The 26,130-nt window shown below is 45.1% G+C and overlaps 2 protein-coding genes across 5 annotated transcripts in view; one reads left to right on the top strand and one right to left on the bottom strand.

Annotated features, from left to right (window-relative positions):
• The window catches only part of PIGF (phosphatidylinositol glycan anchor biosynthesis class F), a 36,450-nt gene extending 29,566 nt beyond the window's left edge, over positions 1-6,884 (top strand). For all 3 annotated transcript variants that reach the window (XM_083733821.1, XM_083733820.1, XM_083733822.1), the window contains exon 6: positions 6,513-6,884. In XM_083733821.1, the coding sequence (XP_083589947.1) occupies positions 6,513-6,626 (114 nt within the window). In that variant the 3' untranslated portion in view covers positions 6,627-6,884. The remainder of the gene's footprint in view (positions 1-6,512) is intronic.
• The window catches only part of RHOQ (ras homolog family member Q), a 35,360-nt gene continuing 11,176 nt past the window's right edge, over positions 1,947-26,130 (bottom strand). Inside the window, exons 3-5 of one of the 2 annotated variants that reach the window (XM_083733854.1) lie at positions 14,194-14,358; positions 9,768-9,863; positions 1,947-7,228 (exon numbers count right to left, since the gene is read on the bottom strand). In XM_083733854.1, coding sequence (XP_083589980.1) covers positions 7,196-7,228; positions 9,768-9,863; positions 14,194-14,358 — 294 coding nt within the window. In that variant the 3' untranslated portion in view covers positions 1,947-7,195. Of the gene's footprint in view, positions 7,233-9,767; positions 9,864-14,193; positions 14,359-26,130 lie in introns of both variants that reach the window. The other variant, XM_083733853.1, reaches the window with a different exon arrangement.

Below are 26,130 nucleotides of genomic sequence, written 5' to 3'. Positions count from 1 at the left end.
TAGACAAATATTTCAGTGCATTCCATGAAAAGGAGACCATGTCTCTTCACTGAATGCACTGCTTGCAAACCTCAGTAAGCAGATGGCAAGTGAAAAAATCCCATTCTTCTATTTTATGAAATGGAAAAATGTGTTTTTATTTATTTATTTAATTTGTATACCACCCTTCATCCATCAGTCTCGGGGCAGTTCACAACATAAAAAGATGGCAAAGTTTAGTAAAAATTATTGTGTGCTTCTCTGGAATCCTAGAATTGAAAGGGAACTAACGAACCTAGTCCTCAGCTAAGGCTAATATAGCTTGCAAAATCGTGGATCCAAAATATGACATGAATTCAGTTGAAACCAAGGATGGCGTTATTAAGGGTGATTTGGGGCAGACAGTTAAAGAAGGCATCAATAGATTTTCTTTAAAAATTGCAAAGTTCAATAAATATAAATTGATTTATTTGCGAGAGGCAGCCGCCTTCATTACAGGAGAAGAGCTTACCAAGTCTCGCATAAACACAAAGTATATGAAAGGTAAAGGCTGCCTGCATGCCGTGTGCTTGACGTTGCCCACCAAATCTGTTTTATGTCATCTTCAAAAGCTCCACGCATGCTTTTGACATCCTGGCAAACAGCTGAGTGCAACTGGAAACCACTTGAACTTCTCCATAATGAGGATTGCAGATTTAGTCTTTCTGACCTATCTGTGTGATGGGGGGGAGCTTCTGAAACCTTTAAAAACAGTGACAGCTCAGGGTTGTATACCAGTCCAAGTAGGCTTTTCTGGTTTAACATTGCTTGGTGGTAAAGACCCCCCCCCACCCCATGATGTGGGAACAAGAGTCTCCAGTAGCAGGGAGCATGGCTGAATCTCGCAACCTGATGCGGATGGGGCCGGCAGTAGTGGTGACACAATTGGTAGGAAAATCTCCTGTGGTTCTGCTTTTCCTATGTGTTCAACACACCACAGGGAATCAGTGTATGAGCATGGATGAGACTGCAGTCCCAATCACATCATACACTTTAAAGCACTTCAACTGTCATATCTTCCCCCAAATAATCCTGGGAACTATGGGTTGTTAAAGGTGCTGAGAGTTGTTAGGAGAGCCTCTTGCAGAGCTACGATTCCCAGCAGCTTTAACAAATTACAGATCCCAATATTTTTTGGCAGCGGGGTGCCGTGATTGTTTAAAGGGCATAAGCATGCTTTGAATGTACAGGGTGGCTGTAGCCAGAGAGAGAAATGGAGCCAAAGTTTGGGATTCATGGGTGAATGTTATAGGCATAAAAGGTAAAGGGACCACTGACCATTATGTCCAGTCGTGGCCGACTCTGGGGTTGCGGTGCTCATCTCGCTTTATTGGCCGAGGGAGCCGGAGTACAGCTTCTGGGTCATGTGGCCAGCATGACTAAGCCGCTTCTGGCGAACCAGAGCAGCACACAGAAACGCCGTTTACCTTCCCGCCGGAGCGGTTCCTATTTATCTACTTGCACTTTGACGCTTTCGAACGGCTAGGTTGGCAGGAGCAGGGACCGAGCAACGGGAGCGAACCCAAGAGCTTGTGTGTGCCCCCACCAGGTTTAAAAATATTTAATTTATCAATTAATTGTCTTCTCCCCATGCTACCTCTGAAAGTCATATGGGAAATCCTACTTCAAATCCATGTTGGGCATTCACACACAGAAGTTGTGTAGGTCTGTGGCTCCTGGCCATCCCATCTCCCCTTGGCCAAAATAGTGCAAAACAAAAGGAAGCAGTAGATTTATGCCAAGGTTTATTTACTGAACAAGCTATGCCGCTGTTTTTTTGTTTTTGTTTTTTTGGAACTGGCTTGTCAAAGAACATTCCTAAGCTTATCGCCCAAAGACCAGGCTGTGTTCCTATTACAATGCCTCTGGCATTTATAACTGAGCAAGATGTGGGTGAATGTAAAAACGATGACTGTAGCATATGAAAAGATGGGGGAGTTATTTTTATTTTTCTGGTTCGGAAAGCACTTTTTCCAGCAAGAGGGGCAAAAAAAGAAAAAAAGCTATACCCTCTAGAAATCATCATGGTAGCACTTGGCGGCTCCAGTTTTTGTTTTGAAGTGCACATTGATGAAATAGCAAGTATGCCCCAACCGATTCATAAAAAAGAAGCCACAAAGACTCCAATTTTCCAAAAACCGTCCTAGGCATTGCTAGTCTTCTGCTGCAGTCTTCACCATTCTGGTGGCCTCCAGAGGCTTTGGCCTACAACTCCCAGCAGCCTCAGCCAGTACGTGCTTGCTGGGGCTGCTGGGAGTTGTAGGCCAAAAACATCTAGAGCACTGGATTGGTGACAGCTGTTCTAGTGTATCACTAAGCTCTTTGGACTAATGCACAGGTACAGGATTCCATCTCTTAAGTCACGACTAAGAGAAGGCTGCAGGATCTAAAAACTATACCTGCCTCTTCGTCCTTCAGCAAATCCCCTTTCCTTGCCTAATCGAGCATTAAACATACTTAGCCAAGTGGGTTACGAATCCTTGCCAATCAGGGAACTAGGCCAGCTTTAGCCAATGCACCAACATCTCCCTTAAGCATGGATAGCAGCGGGTGGAGGAAATATACATTTCCCATGGCCTTAATCTGCCCTCTGAGTTGTGCCCACAAGATCAGAGCTGTTCCATTTGCCCTGGCCTTTCCCGATGGACAGATAGAAGTGGGTTTAACCCAGCAGTGATGATATCTAGGAATGCATCAACCCATTGCTCATATTAAGAGAAGGGTGCATGGTTAGGTTCAAATATACATAGTCTCCCCCCGCCTTGACAATAAATGGCACTGGAAGATAACTCAATATTTCATAAAAACCAGCATATCAGTGCCCAGATTATCCTCTAATCACGATTAGTCAATTTCTGTTGAAATTAAGTTTTATTTTGAATAAAAATGTCTAGTGGAGTTACAGCCTTCATTAGGCCACAGAACACAACATACTAGCGTTGAATATGCATTGGCTTACGTATAATTCTCCTGCAAAAAAATACGCGGCACCATTGTTAACGCACGGGAGCAAGCACATCTTTGGTTTGAAAAGCAATTGCGAGAGAACCCATGAGCTTTTTCTGAAACCAGGACTAGAAAAACGGAAGCAAGGTCAATAAAGAGTACCTAAGGCACCTCATGAAAAGATGATTGCTGTCATCTTCGCTACACTCCTAAAGACCTCCAAATAATGCTCCATTATACTAGACACGCAAGCCGAGGAATGTGATGCTGAAGTACAGGAAGACCGCATCGCCGTCAATTCCGGGTAGCAAAAAGAAAAGTTTTATTAACATGTTGTGAGGAAAAGATTAACAGCTAGAAGAAAAAAATGCAGAAGTGGAAGCCACCAGCTCTTTCCCCTGCCTCCTCACCTCAAATACTTCCATCCTGGAGTTTGTGCAATGCAAGCTTGGGGCAGAAGCGAAAAGCTGGAGAACGAAAGGCCATTTTCTCACATGCCTGGGTTGCACTTTGTTTGCTGCCCAGGAGATGGGAGAACAAATCGTGCCTGTTGTAAAGATCAATGTAATGTAGCATATACTCGTCTCAGAAAGACAGAATGCACAGTGAGAATGGTCTGTACCCAGAGTGTGCAATAAAACAGCAGAACGTGGACTGTGGCACAGTATTTTGCTCCCTCGCCTCTCGACAAGTTGCGGCTTTTAAGTTAATAAAAGTTGGCCTTTTATGTTGTGATGGAGGCGATCAGGTTTCAAAAGTGGGGGAGTCTATCATTTACTTCTTTCACTCACTGTTGAAAATCAGCCTTCTGTTTGGCCAGAATATTCAAGTCAAGATCGGAATGAATCATTGGCACCAAGAACGTTTTCTAACCTATTACTTAGAATAATTGCTCATTGCCCAGCTAGTTAGCTGCCTGCATGTTGGTGCCTGCAGCATTCACCTGCAAGGACCACTTTCCCACCACTCCAGAGTTCTTAAATGTTCATTCGAACGCCGTCCCTATGCATGGATTGGGATAGCCTCACCCTGTGTCCCATGCCTGGGATGTCTGCTTAGTCATTGCTTGGTACTAACACACAGTAGATAGAGCCCGACTCATGAAGATGCTTTCTGTGTGGTCGCTGTATGTGCACACTTGTGAGGAGCACGAGTTGTGCAGATCAGAGCAATGCCCATTGGGCTCTTCATGCAACAGCCTTGATTTGAATGTGACTCCAAACACCTGACTGTCAGGGCAGGGAGCCAAGACAGTGCGCTCGTTTAGAATATTTGCATAGGGCTTCAGCATCATAGAACAAATGTGGGCCACTATGGAACCACTGGGACAGTATCAGCATTTGGCATCAGTTCGCCATCAGTGCACACAACGATGCCATTATGTTTTAATCTACAGCAATGACTGCCCCGGCATAATAACTGCAAGGTTGGGGGACAATGCATACAATTGTTCCTTTGATGCTTGCTTGGGCAGGGAATATATCAGTCTTGCACCCGGGATTATCTGTATTCCACACTTTTGTAGTGTGCGAGTGCAAATTTGGTTCCCTGGCACAGATTTCATGATCTCGGGAGACTTTAGAAGTAGAAAGTTTGTCGTTTTCATGGTCGTGGAGGACTGCCGAGGGAACACAACCAAGTAGTGTGTCACTAGTTTGCAGTCACAGGCGAAGAGCCTTTTTGCTAGGAGCTACAAAGCATTTAAATGCATGGGGACGTTTCAGTGAGCCTATTTTTTATTCAGTTTTGCTCCTCTATATCTGTGCAGATATTTAAATCTTGGATTAGTTTGATCCTTTAGGAAGTCAAAATTTGAGCAGGGTTAGTTTACACCAACCACTTTGGGGTTCATAAACGTTTGCACATACATTTATCTCTTACATTTACTTTGGGTTGGGTTCAGCGTTAGTTGATACGTAGAGTGTGGGAGTTAAGTCAGCCATGACTTCACTTGCAATATACCCATTTTTAAAGATGATTTTTATATTTTTTAAAAACCCACTATTTTATATGTTAATTTAATTTTTATGTTAATTTAATTTTTTATGTTAATTTAACTTTTATGTAAGACGTTATAAAATCTTAGAAGGGGGCCTCTCTCCTCTCACACCGGAGGGAATTGCTCATTTAAAATACTGCCTGCTGTAACTTCTAACATCACAGGACAGTAGCTGTTCGTGAGTAAAAACTAGGACTACTTTGTAGTGCAGTTTGTCAGTGGCATCTTCTTTGCCACTAGTTAGGATGCTGGGATTAGAATGGAACCCTGTCTGATTAATCAGACAGTTCCTACTTTGTTTTCAAAATCTGAATTAAGCTTGTTGGCCGTGTGTGTCTTTCTGCATTTCTGCATCTTATCTCCTTGAAGCCGCATTCCCTTTTGGCTCCCTGACTAATTTTGCTGGGCCTCATTCACCAATTTTCAGGCACTTGCAGCCTTTTCAATGGAGAAAAGCACTTGTGGTGTCAAAGGGGCGAGGGGAGAGTTAGCAAACCCCAAAGATGCTGGGAAGACAACTTGCTTCCTGGCAGGGAGGCAGAGGCCGGTTTTGCAGAGACTTCCTCCCCCAACTGTTAGCAACCACTCAAGCAGAGCGTGACAATTTGTTGTCAACCGAATCTTGCTTTCCTTGTGGTGAATAGCAGAGATGGACTTAGTTCAAGCTTGCAGATCTACTTTGGGGTCTTTCCCCTCTCCCTCTACTTCTAGAATTCCCAGGTGAACACCAGCAAGCACCAAGTGAAGAACAGTAGCTCAGAAATAGAGGTGAATAAAGAATTAAGGGCTCTATCTCAGCTTAAGAATTCATTTCAAGGCCAGAACTCATCTCACAGACCTTTCACAGAGTTATCCATTCCTAGGCTTTCCCCCACACCCATCAGCAACTTAGTTTGGCTGCCAAGTTGTGGCCTTGTTAAACAATTGGGAGTCAGAAATCCTTGGTGATCTACTAGTAAGCACCCAGAAGTCTGCTAGTAGATCTCAATCTACTTTCTGTCTATGGTCTTTCTTGGTAATGCTTCGTTCAAATTGTGCTTTGTGGCTAAACGCTTCGTCACAGCTTTTCAGCAATGAAAATATGCTATGACTTTGGGGGGCAGGGAGCAGGGAGGAAGAAGTACAGGCTATATTAAGAATCCACTATTACAGAAATAATAATAATAATAATAATAATAATAATAATAATAATAGCAAAGCAGGAGCACATCAGCAGCCCAGGCCCCAAAACTGGCGGGTTAAAACGCTCCACGTTAGTTCTGGGAATTATCAAGTGTCATCATCTGCAGTAGCCAGAAAGCCTAGTTACATTTTAATGCACGCATGTTTAAAAACTGTACAACATTTAGTGTTCATGTAATAGATGCGTGATGAACCGCTAATACTTTTGGCATTCTCTGAGAAAGCGGGTCGAACTCTGCAATGGATCCTGTACCGCGTTTTGGTTTCTTCGTTCGATTGCACGGGAAACTTGTGCTCCTAAAAGTACATCGAGGGTCTGACCTCTTCCTTTCTCTCCTCTCTCCACATGGCAATTCTCTTCCTTCAGGTGTGGCCCATTTCCTGTTCGCTCGGAGCGACCTTTGGCTACGTGGCCGGTCTCCTTATTGCACCTTTGTGGATATACTGGAACAGGAAGCAGCTTACGTACAAAAGCAGATAGCTGGCGCAAAGAGAGAAGGCGTTTTTTGTTGCTGTGCTGATTCCTGGCATCGTGACTGCGCAGAGACCACGGTCAAAGCAGAAGGCGATCGAAACACTTTCGGAGCATCGTCAGGCCTTCCTCCTCCTCCTCCTCCTCCTCACAGCACGTTTTGCATGCTGTGGCAACATGATGATGCATCTGTCGCTTGTCCTAAATTATGTTACCCCTGAGAGATTGTACTTTTCCTTCCAGCCTGAATAAAGTGTTTGTAACAGATGCTGCTTGCTCCTTCACTGATTTGGGATTTCCCTCCCAAACATTCTGGATTTTGCCTGATGCCAGTTTTTCCTAAAATCAGCTTCCCCAATTGATCTCGGATCTGTGGCTAGAGCGTTGTTGTTGTTTTAAGTGTATGTTTGCACGGTATTGGATATTTCACAGTATGTGTGGCCATCGTCCCAGCGGGTCTCACGTGATCAGGCAGCAATTAATGCACCTCGAGCCTATCCGTTTTTTCACCGTGTGTTTCTTTGGAGTTAAAATGGCTATGATAGCTTCATCGAAAACCGTCTTTAGTCCTTTCTGGGTTAAAGCCGAGCACTCCACGTAGCAGTAGGCTCCTATCTGTCAAGAAAACAAATGTCTTTAATAGCTGCGCAGGCACGTAAAGACACCTCCCTCCTCCCCAAACTCCATTTGCCGGCTTGTGGGCGCCTTTGTTTTTATGGAACACATCAAGGTTTGTTTTGTCTTTGCCCTGTGAAAAATATCCTACTGTTTTAACCCTCCAGGAAAAGAGGTTACGCCTTCACTTTGTCTTTTGGTGACAGATTTAGAATTCTTTTCATTAGGTGCAGTTTCTGAAGAAAACACATTAAGGCTGCACTCCTAAAGGGGGCAGGAGGAGGGAGAGGAAACGAAAGGAGGCCAGATCGCCACATCCAACACACTGCTGGACTTGCATGGGCAAAACAGAGAAAAGGGCAGAATAGCACTCTTACGCCCCTTCGTCATTTTCTGGGATTTTTCTCTCTCTTCAACCATTTCCCTCCTATTGGAAAGCTCCATGGCTGCCATAGTTCCAGCCCCGCCCCCCCGGTTTGTCAGTGTGCTGGGGGGCCTGGGAACGGTTTGGATCATGTTCTGATACACTTCCCCACACCCCTAATTCCACCACTGGCAGGCCTCCAATTTGTCTCCCGGGTTACAATTTGCCTCGGGTTACATATGCTTCAGGTTACAGACTCCATTAACCCAGAAATAGTACCTTGGGTTAAGAACTTTACTTCAGGATGAGAACAGAAATCATGCTCCAGCGGCGCGGTGGCAGCAGGAGGCCCCCATTAGCTAAAGTGGTGGTTCAGATTAAGAACAGTTTCAGGTTAAGAACGGACCTCTGGAACAAATTAAGTACTTAACCCAAGGTACCACTGTATATCTGAAGGAGCATTTCCACTCCCATCGTTCAGTCCAGACGCTGAGCTCCAGCTCCGAGGGTCTTCTGGCAATTCCCTCACTGTGAGAACTAAGGTTACAGGGAAACAGGCAGAGGGCCTTCTCGGTAGTGGCGCCCGCTCTGTGGAACACCCGTCAGGTGTCAAAGAGATGAGTAACTACAGCGGTACCTTGGTTCCTGAACGGCTTAGTTGTTGAACAAATCGGCTCCTGGACGCCGCAAACCCAGAAGTGTTCTGGTTTGTGAACATTTTTCAGAAGCCAACCATCCAACGCAGCTTCTGCTTGAGTGCAGGAAGCTCCTGCAGCCAATCAGAAGCCATGCCTTGGTTTTCAGGATTGGATTCGGATTACGTTTGAGAACCAAGGTGCCACTGTATACAACTTTTAGAAGACATCTGAAGGCAGCCCTGTATAGAGAGGTTTTCAATGTTTTGGTATTTTATTACGTTTCTGTATATGCTGGAAGCAACCCAGAGTCAGTCAGATCAGTGGGGTATTATTATTATTTAGGACAAGGACCATGGTGGTTTCCACAGCAGCTGGAAGGAAGCATCTGACTCAGATCTTCTCCATGCTCAGAGAGGGACTTCCTCTGTCCCCTGGGATGAGACCTTAGGACTGTAAGACTCAAGCAGTGACGTTTCTGTTACTGTGTTTGACGGTTGGCAATGTGATCTTGAAGCATTTTAGGAACGCAGAGCGGGCAAAAGAAATCATAGAGGCAATTTTGTAGAGATTAAACTCTCCAGTAGGAATAAGCCGATAAACAAAAGTAGCTCTGGTAACCCGGCATCACCTCAACCGATATTTTAAGTAATATTCATTTTAGAATGCCCTAAAGGTAAGGCTAAACATTTTAAGTCTCAATGGCTTACTTTGTTAATGTGTTTTATTGCTTTCCGTTGTGAAGAGTTGTTTTCTAATTATTAGAAAAGTATTAAATGGGCCACCCTCGTCAGGAATATTAAGGCTATGTTTTATTCATGAGCAAACCGGCTTCATTAACGGCTAATATTGTGCTGTGCTCACTAATTTAAAAAAAAACAAGAACAGGCACAATTATTTTCCTAGTTTTTCAATCAGTGCCACATGACAAATGCAAATAATTGGTTGACAGGGCATCTATGTATCTGTCACTCGATTGGCAAAGGACAACTATCTGCAAGGGCTTGGGATAACACTCCCCCATGGCTTTGTGCTGAGAGGTTTATTTCTGGTACCCCACCTCAAAGTGAAATGCAAATTCCAAGTGTTATCAGTATTGACCAATGCTGTCATATAATGCTATCTAGGTATGCACACACAATTACATTGCATTTGCGGAACTACAGGGCCTTTTCAGTGATGGCACCTCCTAGCCTCCCTCACAAATGGGGTTAAGAGAGCCGTGCCAGTTTGGAGGGCATTTGGGGGAAAACAGAAAACAAGTTGTATTCATGTCCTTATTCAGCTCTGTTTTGCTGCTGGTGGTGTTGTGACAGTGTTGCTGTTTCCTTATGTTTTTATATTGATGTTAAGGACCTGGCAAATCCTTTTGGATGCATTGGCAAGAATAAAACAAATGTTAAAGACTGATACACTTTTTTTTTTTTAAGTGAGAGAGAAAAGGTGAAGAGAAGAGGGAAGGAAAGAATACAGCACGCAACAGAGGAGGAAACTCCAGGCCAGATGCCTCCAAATCTCTATAAATGGCCAGCTTACCTCTTTTGCCAATTTCTGTCCCTGCTCCATACAAATTGGTTTCTCCTTCATGTCATTCAGCCTCGCTAAAGTTTTGGGGTCATCACGGAGATCAATCTGTTAGGAAATAAATGTGCACACTTTCTTACGTCCACTTCAGAATCCACTTCAGATATTTCAAAACAAAACAAAACAAAAACCAGACACATAGGATTGAATCCACTTAGGTCCCAGGGAAATTAATGGGACTTTGAGTCAGTCATTACTAACTTCACATTAAATGCTAGGGGTCCAAAGTGCAACTAACTTAGGTTGGACCCAACCCATATTCTGAGAGTTCAGTTGGCAAGATCTGAGAGCAAAACGGGGTTTTCTCTTAGTTGCGACAGCTATGCTATGTTCTGAGTGGAAACAGGTAGAAAACATACCTTTCTGCAGATGGAACTAGAAGTTGCAATTATTATTATTATTATTATTATTATTTATTTATTTATTTATTTATTTATTTATTTATTTATTTATTATTTATTATTATTATGCTCCAGCCACTCTGGGCAGCTTCCAACACATATGAAAACATAAGGGTTTCCTAAGCCCAGGACAGGGTCTGCTGCAGGATGAAGGCCCCATGATGTTATAGCAGGGGTCAGCAACCTTTTTCAGCCGTGGGCCGGTCCACCGTCCCTCAGACCATGTGGGGGGCCGGACTATATTTTGGGGAAAAAATATGAACAAATTCCTATGCCACACAAATAACCCAGAGATGCATTTTAAATAAAAGGATACATTCTACTCATGTAAAAACATGCTGATTCCCGGACCGTCTGTGGGCCGGATTTAGAAGGCGATTGGGCTGCATCCGGCCCCCAGGCCTGAGGTTGCCTACCCCTGTGCTATATCTAAGCAGGTCTGGATTTAAACATCTTTCTGATGGGACAATGCCTGGGAACCCTATGCATTCGTAGGGGAGAATTAGTGGGACGAGGGGGGGGGGGTTAACTCCCTGGCTGTATGTTTATACATGGGGGGGGGGGGGGGGGAGAGGGAGAGAGAGATCCCAGCCAGCTCCAAGTTCAGAAAAGAGCTGAGAAGGAAAACACCTAGAGGTAGGACCCTCAGTCATTCTCCCCTGCATTGCTAAAAGGTAAAGGTAAAGGACCCCTGACAGTTAAGTCCAGTCGTAAACGACTCTCGGGTTGCAGTGCTCATCTTGCTTTACTGGCTGAGGGAGCTGACGTTTGTCCGCAGGCAGTTTTTCCGAGTCATGTGGCCAGCATGACTAAGCCGCTTCTGGTGAAACCAGAGTAGTGCAGGGAAACGGCGTTTACCTTCCCGCCGGAGCCGTGCCTATTTATCTACTTGCACTTTGTGCTTTCGAACTGCTAGGTTGGCAGGAGCAGGGACCGAATAACGGGAGCTCACCCTGTCGCAGGGATTCGAACCACCGACCTTCCGATCCACAAGCCCTAGGCTCAGTGGTTTAGACCACAGCACCACCCGAATCTCTGCATTGCTTCTATTAAGCAAACCCATATTTTGGAAACGTGTGTTTTCCATCCTACTGTGTCATTTCATCCTGACTCTAAAAGCAGTTTCACACTTCCCTTTTCAACACGGAAAATAATAAAAGCAGTAAGACCTGCAAATCAGTTTCTTTTTCCAATCCTCTGGCAATAAGAACTTTGTAAGGGCTGGACCTTACAGTGCTGCAGCGACCACTCAAGTATATATAAATGCAAAGTGTCTCAGAAGAAGGTGGATCTCCCCCCCCCTCGCCCCCAGGCAGGTCTGCCTTCCGTCTTGATAGGCCAGCAGCCCAGAACTTATTCTGTCCACCTCACACAAGAGGCTTGGATCTCCCCCCTCCCCCAGCGACAACAAAGACCACGAGGATCTTATTTCCATCTCTCGCAGGATGTGATACAGAGCCTTGCCTGAGTCACCCGCCTGCATCCCACAACTGCTGCTTTTATCACCCAGTGTTCAATACGCAGAGCACATCCAAGATGCGGATCTTTGCTTGCATCCTAAATTTTGGCATCGGCCTTAAGATTAGCTGGGGGCGTGGGAGGGTCTCATGTACAAAGGACGTTCATCCAACTCAAGAGCACAGCTTGCAACACAATTTTGAATTCCTCCTCAGGGCAGTTTCTCCATTCCCTGGTTTCATTGTTGTGTGCTGGTCACACAAGGAATAGAGGACTCTATCACCTCTAAAATGTGATTATTCTTGAATAACCCTCTGCTCTATTTGTTGCAGACTAGAAATACAGTGGTACCCTCGGGTTAAGAACTTAATTCGTTCTGGAGGTCCGTTCTTAACCTGAAACTGTTCTTAACCTGAGGTACCACTTTAGCTAATGGGGCCTCCCGCTGCCGCCATGCAATTTCTGTTCTCATCCTGAAGCAAAGGTCTTAACCCGAGGTACTATTTCTGGGTTAACGGAGTCTGTAACCTGAAGCGTCTGTAACCTGAAGCGTATGTAACCCGAGGTACCACTGTAATAGGTTTGTGTGTCTGTGCGCACACAGATGCTATAAGTTGCTACAAGCGACAAATTAAGTGAAATCAATGAAAGACATGGAAGAAAGGGGCTGGGTCAAATGGGGAGTGGCTTGAGCCAGGAGGTAGCAGGAACCAGGCTGGAACAAAGGAATACGCCTTTTTACTGAGTCAGACCATTGGTCCAGCCAGCTCAGATGTTATGTACTGAGTTGAATAGGATCCAAACTGCAGCAGTCTGATTGGTCCTAGAACAATAGGATCCAAATTGCAGCAGTCTGATTGGTCCTAGAACAATAGGATTCAGAATGCAGCAGTCTGATTGGTCCTAGAACAATGCAGCAATATGATTGGTTGGCAGGAACCACCCAATCATGCTCCAGATATAAGTGAATCCACAACCTGATTGGCTTACAGTAGAATTCCAGAATTAGCCAATCATGTGCAGCCCATTTTGTAAATAATGTATATAAAGCAGATACTTTGAGGGGACATTCATTCATTCCTCCTCACCACTATGAGCTGAATAAAGAGCATGAAATCACTTTGCGACTCTGAGTATATTTCATCAGAGCTGTCCACATTGCCTAGCAACTGGTACCCAAGATTTCAGATGAGAATCTCTCTGGGTCGTATTTGGAGATGCCCAGGATTGAACCTGGGACCTTCTGCACTGTATGGGCAATCAATCCGGAAGATAAATTGTATTTCAAGGAGCTGGGAGGAAGTGATAGTGGTAAGTGCCTTCTTTGATGCTGGACATTGTTTTGAGAAAATGAGCCATTAGGTAAAGGGACCCCTGACCCCTAAAGGGTAAAGGGTCCAGTCACGGATGACTCTGGGGTAGCGGCGCTCATCTCGCTTTATTGGCTGAGGGAGCCGGCATACAGCTTCTGGGTCATGTGGCCAGCATGACTAAGCCGCTTCTGGCAAACCAGAGCAGCGCACGGAAACGGCGTTTACCTTCCCGCCGAGCGGTAACTATTTATCTATTTGCACTTTGAGGTGCTTTCGAACTGCTAGGTTGGCAGGAGCAGGGACCAAGCAACGGGAGCTCGCCCCGTCGCGGGGATTCGAACCGCCGACCTTCTGATCGGCAAATCCTAGGCTCTGTGGTTTAACCCACAGCGCCACTTGCGTCCCTAATGAGGCAATAGGAGGGGGTGGCTAATGAATAATGTGCACGTAGCCGGTAATGAATGATCTGCATGTAGCCAGTCAGGCGAGCCACACAGGCTAGCTAGCTGTAAATCAGATGGTTGTGGGCAGAGTTTTTGAGATGCTCGTGCACGGACTGATCAGCCGTGGGGCCGTGCAAACTGAAGCTACCTGGGGGAGTCACTTTGCCGCTTCTTGAGGGCTTCCAAGTGGCAGATTGAAGTGCCTGCTTGGTAAGTTTAGAATAAAATCTTTAATCTCACTCACTTGTGTTTTGTATTGCTTCTGAAGCTCATTTTAAAAGAACCACCTTGCATTTGGCAAGACTTGCACTCAAAGCAGATTGCTCTACTGCTGAGCCACAGCTGAACTGCGGCGGAGAAGGGATGCTATGAAGAAACATGACGAAGAAGGGAATGTAAGCCAGGCTTACAGAGAAGCAGTGAAGAAGGGAAAGGTAAGGCACGAGCCTAGGGGTGTCAGTGCCTGTGAATTCTGGTAATGCTTCTTGTTTGCCTGCATGGACATTGGAGATGGGCTACTGGTTGTGGTTGTGCAGAAACGAGTCTTATGTACAATGGTAACAATCAAAATCAGTGATCTGCCCCATGTTTGTCCTGCCCTGCCCGTCACACTGGCATGCGGCCCATGAAAGGCTGCCCCAAAGGGAATGTGGGCCGTGGTCTGGAAAAGATTCAGAGAGGGGGATCTGGGCTGAGTATAACAGAACAGGGTGGGGGTGTTTTTCTGCATTCGTTCACATAAAAACGCAACATCCAGACCTACCTGGGTTCCGACTAACAAATAGGGTACATTCGGCGCATATTCCTTCAATTCCGGCACCCACTCCTCCTTCACATTCTGAAAGGAAGCTGGATTCACCACCGAGAAGCAGATGAGGAAGACGTCAGTCATGGGGTACGACAGCGGCCTCAGGCGATCATAGTCTTCCTGACGACAGAAGGATGTTTTTAGAAATTCATCATTTCTCCAACAGTACCTTATGTTTGGGCCTCTTTGATATCTGTTTTGCCGTTAGGGGTAAATCCATTTGGTCAAATAAACTAAATACCAAAAAATTACATCTTTCCTCCAAGCAGCTCAAGGCAGGGTGTGTGTGTGTGTGTGTGTGTGTGTGTGTGTGTGTGTGTACATATAGTAAGATGCTTTCTACTGAGTCAGACCATTGGCCCCTTTAGCTCAATACTGTCTGCACTGACTGGCAGCTGCTCTTCAGGTTTTCAGCCAAGAGATCTCTCCCAGCCCTACCCGGAGTTGCCTAGGATTGAACCTGATGGGTTTACTATGCAGCTACGGCCATTTCACAAAGCTATGGAGTTCTTTCCCCATTTTATCCTCCGTTAAAGATGGCGCATGCTGAAATACAGTTCATTTAAGCTAGCAGGCAGTTCATTTAAGCGACCTTTATGGCCCTTTAAATGGTCTTTAAATCTGTGCTTACCCAGCCCCAGGCTGACACTTTAACCATTATACCACACTGCCCTCTTAGGCAGGTTTCTGGCCTTAACCTGTTCTACAGCTTTGCACTTGCTGTGTATAGACAGAAGGGCTGCGATGTACCTGCTCATTTCCACACAAGACCGTCAGCCTCTACCTTTTGCCATCTTTATGTCTGGTAGAGAACAAAGCTGAGGAAGAACATTGTTAACATTTCTTCCGAAATACAGCACTTTTTGAGGTCATCTACTGAATTACCTCAATTCTACTGGATATTGTGATGGCTGCTGGTGGCTTAAAAAAATTAGTAGCGTTGGTTCATGGAGGTCACTGGCCATTAACAACTAGAGATGCAAACTTTCATGTCAAAAAGACAGTAAACCTAACTTGTGACACACAGCACATGGTCATCCCTATTTTTGCATGCCTTAGTTCTTTCTACCCCCAGTCATTATACTGGCAAAAGTCAGAATAATGGGTGGAGAGCACAGGAAAATCTAAAAGTAACCTCCCAACTACAAATTAGGTTTCTTAACAAAATATAAAGTCTTCAGACTGTTGTAAGACAAAAGACATTGGTTTGTGAGAGAGCTAAGAGTGATTTGAGAGGGGCAGCGCTACCCGGCTATACATATATTGTTCTTTTGTCCCTCTTTCACCTCTGAGCAAATAGGTTTGGCAGGTTTTTGAAAGAATACAAAAGCAAAACCTGTTTGGGTCAGGCCAGGCCCTCTCAGACGTCCAGAAAGGCCGGTTCTAGCTCCAGCATTTGAAGCCCTTCACCATAATACATAATAAAAACATGGCAATACAGGAAAATGGAAAAAAAGAAGAAGTATGCAGCGGCAAAACCCATGCTAGGGATCATTAGGAGAGGAACTGAAAACAAATCTGCCCAAATCATAATGTCATTGATACAAATCTGTGGTGCGAACGCATTTCGAGTACTGTAAACAGTTCTGGTGGCCTCGTGTCACAAAGGATATTTTAGAGTTGGAAAAGGTTCAGAAAAAGGCCACCAAAATGATCAGGGTGGGGTGGAGGGGTGGAGCAACTCCCCTATAAAAGAAGGTTGCATCATTTGGGACTTTTTAGTTTAGAGAAAAGGCAAGTAAGAGATATTATTATTGTTTTATTCATTCATTCATTCATTCATTCCCCGCCCATTTGACTGGGTCTCCCCAGCCACTTGGCAGCTTCCAACCAAATAACAAAAACAATACAGTGTCAGACATTAAAAACTTCCCTAAACAGGGTTTTTTAAAAGTAAAATAGGCCACATGCTGACATGATAGAAGATTACAATATTATCTATAGTGTAGAGAAAGTGGACGGAGAGAAAAATTCTCACTCTTTCCTAACACTGGAACCTATGGGCATGAAGAAGCTGAGGAAGCTGAATGTTGGCAGATTCAGGACAGATTTTTTAAAAAGTACTTCTTCATGCAACACATAGCCAAACTGTGAAACTCACTGCTGCAGGGACAGCCACCAACTTGGATGGCTTTAGAAGAGGGTTAGACCAATTCATGGAGGAGAGGTATATCGAGGGATGCTAGCCACGATGGCTATGCTCTGCCTCCACAATATTGCAGGCAGCAATGTTTCTGAATACCAGTTGCTGGAAACAACAGGACAAAGAAATCCCACAAACGAAACTGAATGGGAAAGATTTCATGCAGAATAATAATAATAATAATTAAGAGTCTCATGCTCTACCAACTATTGGACTACAGCTCCCATAATCCCTGACCACGCTGGCTGGGCTGCCGGGACTTGCAGCCAAATAATATCTGGAGGTTAACCATGAGCTACCTTCCAACAGATAAATAAATGCGCACAACTCCTCTGACACATTCAGGTTCTCAGGCGTTCAAACCAGGCCCCGATCCAGGAAGCAATCCCCAATAAAACCCCAACCGCATTTGCACACACAGAGAGATTCATTCGACTGACTTTCTAGCTCGGAGGAGGAGGGAGTGGGCTTCTTGAGGCATGAAAAATATTCGAAGAACTTGAGTGGAATATGTTGAGCACACGGGGAAGAAGCGAAAGGGGATGAAGTCATGTTTGAAGCACCCACCCACGTATTCCTTTGGCTGGGAAACGGAGGGGTTCTGCAGCAGCCTTAGAAAAAGGAGCGACAGCAAAAGCTCTCAAAAAACAAGACGCAGAAACAGCTTCAAAGGCTGCCTCTCTGCACTGGCTGGAAAGGATGCAGGAGAGAGAGAGAGAGAGAGAAGCAGCAGTTTGCGCATGGCTTCACATCAGGTTGCGATTTCTGAAATATACCCACAAGGAATCGCAGCAGCCGGGAGCAATCAACACGCTGCTCTCCAAATGCATTGGACTACAACTCCCAGCAGCACCCAGCCAGCACAGCCGAGAGCTATAGTCCCAAACAGCTGGGAACTACAGCATATCGGCGCCCTTCTGCTGTATAAACACAATACAGTGGACGCTTGGGTTGCAAATGCGATCCATGCGGGATGCACATTCGCAACCTGTGTCTGCACACGCGTGGGTTGTGATTCTGCGCTTCTGCGCATGTGCAACCGCCGAAACCCAGAAGTAACCCGTTCTGGTACTTCTGGGTTTCAGCGGTCCGCAACCTGAAAAAGCACAACCTGAAACGGCTGTAACCCGAGGTATGACTGTATAGCGTTATATCTGTAGCTGTTTGCGCTGATGCAAAGCTTTGTTGTTTAGTCGTTTACTCATGTCCGACTCTTCGTGACCCCATGGACCAGAGCATGCCAGGCACTCCTGTCTTCCACTGCCTCCCGCAGTTTGGTCAAACTCATGCTGGTAGCTTCAAGAACACGAGCTAGCTGTCTAGAAACTGTGTGACAAGCTTGTAGCTGTGTGAGGAGTCTTTTAAAAAAAATAAACATGGTAGCTTCCAGCCAGTTAGGCTCTGTGTCACTACGTGCCCTCCTGCCACCCTCCAAGAGCTGCAAAGTGTGTCAATAACACTGGCTGAGAGATTGGAGGCTACAGACCGCTACCTTCCTCTACCTAGGCAAGACAAGAGCAGACTCTAGGCCTGTCTGCTGCAACCTGAATGCCCTTCCTGGTGCTTTGCTGGACTCCAAGTCCCATCAGCCCCATCCAAGATGGTCAGGGATGATGGGAGTTGTAGTACGACAACATCTGTAAGGCTATAGAGTCCTCATCCGTGAGCTCCACTTCCCTCCACTGACCCTACTAAACAGAGCTGGAGCAGCCAAAAGAAATAGGGAAATCGAAAAGAACATTGTTTATGTATGGGATAACAGCGGCCAGACTCTTAGTAGCAAGAAATTGGAAAAATACAGGAATACCTAACACAGCAGATTGGCAAATCCTAATGGTAGAATACCTGCAGCTAGCAAAGACGACAGGAAGGATAAGAGCCCAAACAAAACAAATAGTCTATAAGGATTGGAGAATTTTTAAAGAATACTTTAAAAATTACGGTATAAAAGGAAACTTCTTGGCAGAATTAGACTGAACCTTGCATTGTATAAATATAAATTTGAAGGGAAGTTAACAGAAACTATATAAGAAATATGTAACTGTGCGGTATAAGATAATCGACAGATAAAGTACAGCGAGACTAACTGGAAGTCATTTTTAATTTCTTGTTTTATAAGTTCTATAATTGTTCACATCATTGGGAGTACAAATGATGTTAGTTATAAGAATTGTGTTGTTCCGTATACTTCTATTGTTTCTTTGTCAATTTATAGTTTGTTTATTTGATTGTATGTTGGTTTGTTCGCTTTCCTGGCATAAATGTATCTATTTTAAAACAATAAAGCTATATTAAGAAAAGAAAAGAAAAGAAAAGAAAAGAAAAGAAAAGAAAAGAAAAGAAAAGAAAAGAAAAGAAAAGAAAAGAAAAATAACAAAGCAATCCTATGATTCTAGGATGCACAGCAACAACATCTGCTTCATTTTGCAAACAGTGAAGTCCAATGGGACACACGCCGCCAAAAACCACACAGGAGAGAAAGGAGATTGTTGAGCTCTGCAGCGGCAACCTGAGAGGAGCTGAGGCTGACCCTCAGGGCTTAGAAGGGGGCAAGGGAGCAGGGTCAGCTAGCTGTTTGGCACTTACGTAATGAACTTCTGTACCTATGTGAACTCTGAACTATCAAACAACAGGGAAACCAGAACTACTGCAGAATTAAGAAGGAACATTTTGCACCTCACAAGGGATCCTCCAACAACCAGCCAGCGGAGCTCTTTCTGGTGGTTGACAGGCTGATGACTCCCACTAGGCCAGCGGTTCTCAACCTGTGGGTCCCCAGATGTTGTTGGACTACAACTCCCATCATCCCTGAGCTCTGGCCTTGCTAGCTAGGGGTGATGGGAGTTGTAGTTCAACAACAGCTGGGGACCCACAGGTTGAGAAAGGCTGCCCTAGGCGAAGTACCCCTAGCGCTCTCAAAACCCTGCTGTGACAAACCGGGCTGCACCTTTCCAGGACAACGTTGCTCAACTTCAGAGAGACCTCAGTTCTGTGCCTGTTGCAGTTCCAACTGCAGTGTATTGTGAATCACTTTTCAGTTTATGCAGCCTGGCAATGTGCACAAGGTGTTTGCAGCTTCCCACTTGAACCATGTTGAGTTGAGCCCTTCCCCTCTTCGCTTGTGAAATCTAACAAAGGAGGGTTGACGGACCAGAGGGTAGTTAATAATGCTTCACTGCCGGAAGGGGTGGTCCCTGCAACCTTAAAGGAGATGGTTATATGGCTACTCCAAAAAAAGCAGACTCTGATCCCATTGGTTTGGACCATCTACCAGCCGGTAACAACACCCCCTTTTTAGGGAATAGCGTGGAAAAAATTCTGGTGTGCCAGCAGCAGACCTTATACAGAAGACTCATTCCAGTCTGGGTTTAGGCCTGGTCATGGGCCTGATTCAGCCTTGGTTTCCGTCAAGGGCAATTCCCAGCCAAAGGAGTGCACACAGCAGAGTTCACTCATAATTAATAATACAGTGGTACCTCGGGTTAAGTACTTAATTTGTTCCGGAGGTCTGTTCTTAACCTGAAACTGTTCTTAACTTGAAGCATCACTTTAGCTAATGGGGCCTCCTGCTGCTGCTGTGCCGCCGGAACAGGATTTCTGTTGCGTGGCGAGTTCCCGCCTCCCCCCTCAGAAATAAAGACACGAGACACAAGAATTTGAGTTAATGGGTCAAATTAGGTCACAACTTTATTGATTACAGGAATTGAGGGCGTGGGAAAGAGGGAGACCCTTGGCCGTGCCGGACCTAAGTAAGGTGAGGCCACGCCCCCCGGGCCAGCCGATTGGGGTATGACGCGTCCGAGGATTCCCTGGTATCGCGGGGGCGGGAGGGGCATGAAGCCCGCAACCCCACCTCCTCCCTAGCTCGGAAGTGGCTTTCTCATCCTGAAGCAAAGTACTTAACCTGAGGTACTATTTCTGGGTTAGTGGAGTCTGTAACCTGAAGCGTATGTAACCTGAAGCGTATGTAACCCGAGGTACCACTGTAATAATAGTAATAATAATTTATTATTAAGCCTTCAGATGTCTTCTAAACATCAGATAGTTGTTTATCTCTTTGACATCTGATGGGAGGGCGTTCCACAGGGCGGGTGCCACTACCGAGAAGGCCCTTTATTGTCAACAATAACACAGCTGTTTCTACAGCTCTGGATGCCTAGCATCTAACAAGCTATTCCCAGGTCCGTGCCCTATGGAGCAACAGGGGACCCCCCCCACACACACACCAGTTGATGTACCTTCCCCTGACAGGCTGGGCACATGCAGCTGGAGACTATGCCTCTGCTCATCCCTTTTCAATCCTCTACTGGTTCTGGGAGACAGCAGTGCAAGAGAGGATGGGGAAGCCGGCAACCCTTCACTTGCCTGATCGCCCTCTTCCTCCAGCTCTGAGCCTTCCCCTGCCTCTGACTCTTGCCTCCTGGCTGGTGCAGGACCCCCAAAACCACCATGACCTTCTCCTGAGCCAGACTCCAGCCCCACTCCCCCAGTGCACTCTCCCCCTGCCAGTCCTTGCCAGTTGCCTTGATGGAGGGCCTTTATTGAGAACGGGTCCGAGAGAGTGCAACCTTGCTCCTTCTTCTCGATCTCTCTGCGGCTTTTGAGACCGTTGTCCACAGGATCCTGCTGGACAGGCTCCATCAAATGGGTATCTTGGGGTGTCATTGTGGTCCAAACCACTGAGCCTCTTGGGTTTGCTGATCAGAAGGTCGGCTGTTCGAATCCCCACAAGGGGTGAGCTGCCGTTGCTCTGTCCCAGCTCCTGCGGACCTAGCAGTTCGAAAGCACACCAGTGCAAGTAGATAAATAGGTACCTCTGCAGCGGGAAGGTAAATGGCGTTTCTGTGCACTCTGGCTTCCCTCACAGTGTTTCGTTGCACCAGAGGCGGTTTTATTCTGCTGGCCATATGACTCGGAAAGCTGTGGGTTGCAGTCCTACCTACCAAAGTCTCATGTTTTCAGCCCCCTGGTAGTGCTAACAGGGCACTATTGTACCCTCAATGCTATTTGACCTCTATATGAAGCCACTGGGAGTTGCTTGAGATTCGGGGCAAGTTGCCATCAGCATGCTGATGACGCCCAGCTCTATTTCTTCACTGTATCTAAATCGGGAGAGACTGTGCTGGCCCTGGACCGGTGCCTGGTTGCAGTGGTGGGCTGGGTGAAAAAAAAATAAATGGGCTCTGTTGGAGAATGGTTCTCATGCCTGAGAATCTGACCTACTGAATCCAGTAGGATACTGAATCCATTGTTTCTGGACGCCCAGATGGCTTCTGTCGCTAGGAGCACTTTTTATCAACTTCAGCTGGTATGGCAGCTGCGGCTATGGCTGCACTAGTACTGCTTGACCACAGTACTCCAGATGGACGGGGTAGAAATAATTTATTATTACTATTATTCTTATTCTTATTCTTATTATCTTCACTTCTGGATTGCTGCAATGCACTCTGTGTGGGGCTTCCCTTGCTGTTGGTCTGGAGTTCCCTGCAGTGACTGCAGAATATTGCAGCACAGCTGCAGACAGGAGTAAACTGGTTTTAGGAAATTGCACCCGTGTTCAGAGATCTGCACTGTCTGCCTATTTGCTGCTGGGTCAAATTTAAGGTTTTGCTGTTGGTATAAAAGGTAAAGGACCCCTGACAGTTAAGTCCAGTCGCAGATGACTCTGGGGTTGAGGCGCTCATCTCGCTTTACAGGCCGAGGGAGCCGGCGTTTGTCCGCAGACAGTTTTTCCGGGTCATGTGGCCAGCATAACTAAGCCGCTTCTGGCACAATGGAACACCGAAACCAGAGCAGCACACAGAAACACTGTTTACCTTCCTGCCGGAGTGGTACCTATTTATCTTCTTGCACTTTTTGGCGTGCTTTCGAACTGCTAGGTTCTGGGACAGAACAATGGGAGCCCACCCCATCACAGGGATTCGAACCGCCGACCTTCTGATCGGCAAGCCCAAGAGGCTCAGTGGTTTAGACCACAGCGCCACCCACGTCCCTAACTGTTGGTATAGAAAACTCTTAAATGCTTGGAACCAGCTTACCTGAGATGCCATTTTACCCCACATGTGCCTATTTGGCTGCTTTGTTCTGCAGAACTTGGACTCCCGCCCCCCCCCCCATTATATTTTAACAAGTTTCAACATTTTCAACAGATACATTCAATACGCAACTACATGCTCTTATTTTTGTCGACTTCCCTCCCCCATTTTCTATGGAGTTGTTGTTTCTCCCCTTCTGCTGCACCCTAACTTCTATCTGTTAAATCAGGCACCCCCAAACTCGGCCCTCCAGATGTTTTGGGACTACAATTCCCATTATCCCTGACCACTGGTCCTGTTAGCTAGGGATGATGGGAGTTGTAGTCCCAAAACATCTGGAGGGCCGAGTTTGGGGGTGCCTGTATTAAATCATACCCACAATATTATAATTTAATCACTTCTGTCGCTCACAGCTCAACTCCTGATCCTGAGTTTATCATACTGTAATATTTCTTTAAGTAGTCCGAAAAAAGGCATCCATAGAACTTTTACAATTTTACAGGTGACAAATAACGTATGTTCCACATTTAAAAGTTGCAAATCTCTTTGTGTGGCAGCAAGGAAGCTGCAGAACTCTATGCCTATTGGCATTAGAGAAACATCTTCACTACTTTGTTTTAGATGCCAGCTAAAGCCTTTTTTATTTATAATAATAATTTATTATTTATACCCCACCCATCTGGCTGGGTTTTCCCAGCCACTCTGGGTGGCTCCCAACAGAATATTAAAAACATGATAAAACATCAAACATAAAAAACTTCCCTAAACAGAGCGGCCGTCAGATGTCTTCTAAAAGTCAGTTTATTTCCTTGACATCTGATGGGAGGGCATTCCACAGGGCGGGTGCCACCACCGAAAAGGCCCTACTCAGATATCTAATTTACTTATGTACATTTGTGTTTTTCTTTCCAGTTGACCTCAAGTGTATTTTACTTATAATTATTTAATGTACACTTTTTAAAAGCTTTGCTGAGCTTACCTGTGTCTCATTGATAATATAATGATCAATAAAACACAGATGAAATATTATGTACACTGCTTGGAGAGTTTTCTGATTAAGTGATCTGCAGACTTTTTAAAATAAAGTGCCTTTAATAGCATCCAAACGGGGATGGCAGATTGTCTTATTAGTATACAGGTTGGTTTCTTTGGTCCACATTTGCCTTTTAATTACTGAAGATCCACCCAGAAGTGTTTTATGTGCCTACTTTTAAAAGCTGCCTCCCATCTTCAAATGTCAGCTTGGACAAAATACACACAGCGCTACAGGGGTTCAGGCAACCTTATGGCCATTCAACACACTGTGCAAATACCATTTTTAAAATAAAACAACACACGCACATAAACCTCACTGTGATTTTCTCTGATTATTCCTATGAGAAAAGGGCAACATCTCCCATTGAGAGCTGAGAAAGAAGGTTCATCCAGCCACTCAGTGACTCATTTCATTTGGCTAAGGAAGATACTACAGATCCCCCACCCCCCATAGCATCTGTTGAGACTGGGAGTAAAACGGCAAAACTTACACCCATCTCACACTTCAGTGTCTGTCGATAAAGCTGTAGAAACTAGAATCTTGAGTTTAATTCCTGATGTAATTGGATGGCCATCTGTCATGGATGCTTTAGTTGAGATGCCTGCATTGCAGGGGGTTGGACTAGATGGCCCCTGGAGGTCCCATCCAACTCTAGGATTCTATTATTCTTTTTTTTAAATCATTTTTATTGATTTTCCAATAAAAAACATCCAATTAATATATCCAATCATAATACTCCAATTAAATTAAAAAAGACCAAATTATAGTCCAAATTATAATTATTAATTTTGTGGAGCTCACCACAGTCTGGATCTCTGAAGCATATCTCCACATCTCAGTCATGCCTCTCCTCGTTGTTTCCATTTTTCCCACATCTCGATTTTGATGCTTTATAATTCTCCATCCCTGAGTCCACGATTCTCAATCATATCAAACATCATGTACTTTCATCCATCGAATACAGCTTTGTTGATATATATTTTTTAGGATTCTATTATTCTATGTGCATACTGAAAATTCAGGTTTCTGCAACTGAAGTACAGTGGAGCCTCGGTTTTCAAATGAATTCCGTTCCGGACGTCCGTTTGACTTCCAAAACGTTCGAAAACCAAGGATCAAAGGACTCTAGCAAGTTTCTTTGAGAAAAATAGAGAAACGCGCCTCAGAAGCCGTTTGACTTCTGAGGCGTGTTCGAAAACGGAAGAATTCCCTTCTGGTTTTTCGGCATTCGGCTTCCGAAATGTTCGGCAGTTGAGACGGTTGAAAACCGAGAGTTTTTTTGGGTTTTTCACATGATTTTTTAATTAATTTTCAATTATTAAAACCCAATGACCACCACATTTTATCAATATCAAATTATAAACCAAGGTTTGACTGTAATATAAAGCACATTGATGCATAGTGCAACAAATTCACTTAAAAAAAGAAAAGAAAAATAAAGTGATGGTGAAGAAATGCACTGAACTGTGCGGGATAAACAAACAGTTAACAGGAAGCCAAAAAATACCCTCCAAGCAAATCAGGATGAATGCTCCTTGTCATATAACTGCCCAGCGAACAAATCCAATATCAATGAAGACTGGACACAATCTAACAGGATCTTTGCAAGCTTTTCGGGATGAATGCTCAGTAAACAGTTTGTCTGGAGGAGCCCCGGGAAACTAAAAGTTGGGGCAAAGAAATGCAATTGAGATCACCAGAGATCAAACGCTCTGGAAGACCCACTCTGGGTTCTGTAATCGCCACACTGCGAACCATCTGTTGCTCTTTGCAGCTTATGGGCAGGAGTCCTAAGAGAAGGCTCTCAATCAGAACCATCTGTTTTTAGAAGAGGAACCAAAAATAGATATCGGTCAGAGCTGCCGAAGGAAGCCAACCTTCATGTTGCGAAGGGTAGCCATTAGCGCTGCTAAAAAGGGTATCTGGGAAGAGTTCATGTGTACTCGAGGTCGGCTGCTGGAGAAGGCTAGACTCCCAGTTACAGATCCACTTTATAATCTCTTTCCACAACAGCGCTCACTAATGAGAGCCTGCAAAATCCTCAGGCAAGACAAATCACCCTCCCTAATCTCCCTCCCCGGCCCCAAGCTGGAGTTTCAAAGTTATCTTTCAAGGTGCTGAGGAACGGTCCTGTGCCGCAGATTGTTTGCTTCTCTTTGGTGGGAAAAGAGAGAGCGAGCGTATAATCTTCTGCATTTGAAAACCAAAATAGCACAGTGCTTCCAAGGCTGCAACATAAATAAAGGAAAAGTCAGAGGCTAAGGAACCCCTAAAGAGGGGAGCAAGACATTCATGAGGCAGAGCTCTGGGAGCTAAAATAATAATAATGATGCCAACATTAAACATATTCTCAGACAAGGGAAGCTGAATCCTGCTGCCATTATAAGTCACGCAAATTACCACCAATTCATTCTGCTTTTAGCAAGGGATGCGGGGAGAAAGCAGTTTGCAAAATTTATTCTGCTTCTAAGGGGCAAGGAGTTGAGTCAAACACTAAAAAACGGTTTCCTAAACTTGGGTCTCCAGCTGTTTCTGGACTACAGTTCCCATTATCCCTGACCACTGATCCTGCTAGACAAAAACAGCTGGAGCGAGTGGTGGCCATACTGGAGAAACTGGAATTGCTGAACTGTTTACAACAGGGGTCAGCAAACTTTTTCAGCAGGGGGCCGGTCCAC

The sequence above is a fragment of the Podarcis gaigeae genome (genome assembly GCF_964106915.1).
Source record: "Podarcis gaigeae genome assembly, chromosome: 3".
NCBI classification, from domain to species: Eukaryota; Metazoa; Chordata; class Lepidosauria; order Squamata; family Lacertidae; genus Podarcis; species Podarcis gaigeae.
Note: the sequence above shows the minus strand (reverse complement) of the source record. Positions and strands in the feature narration are given on the sequence as shown.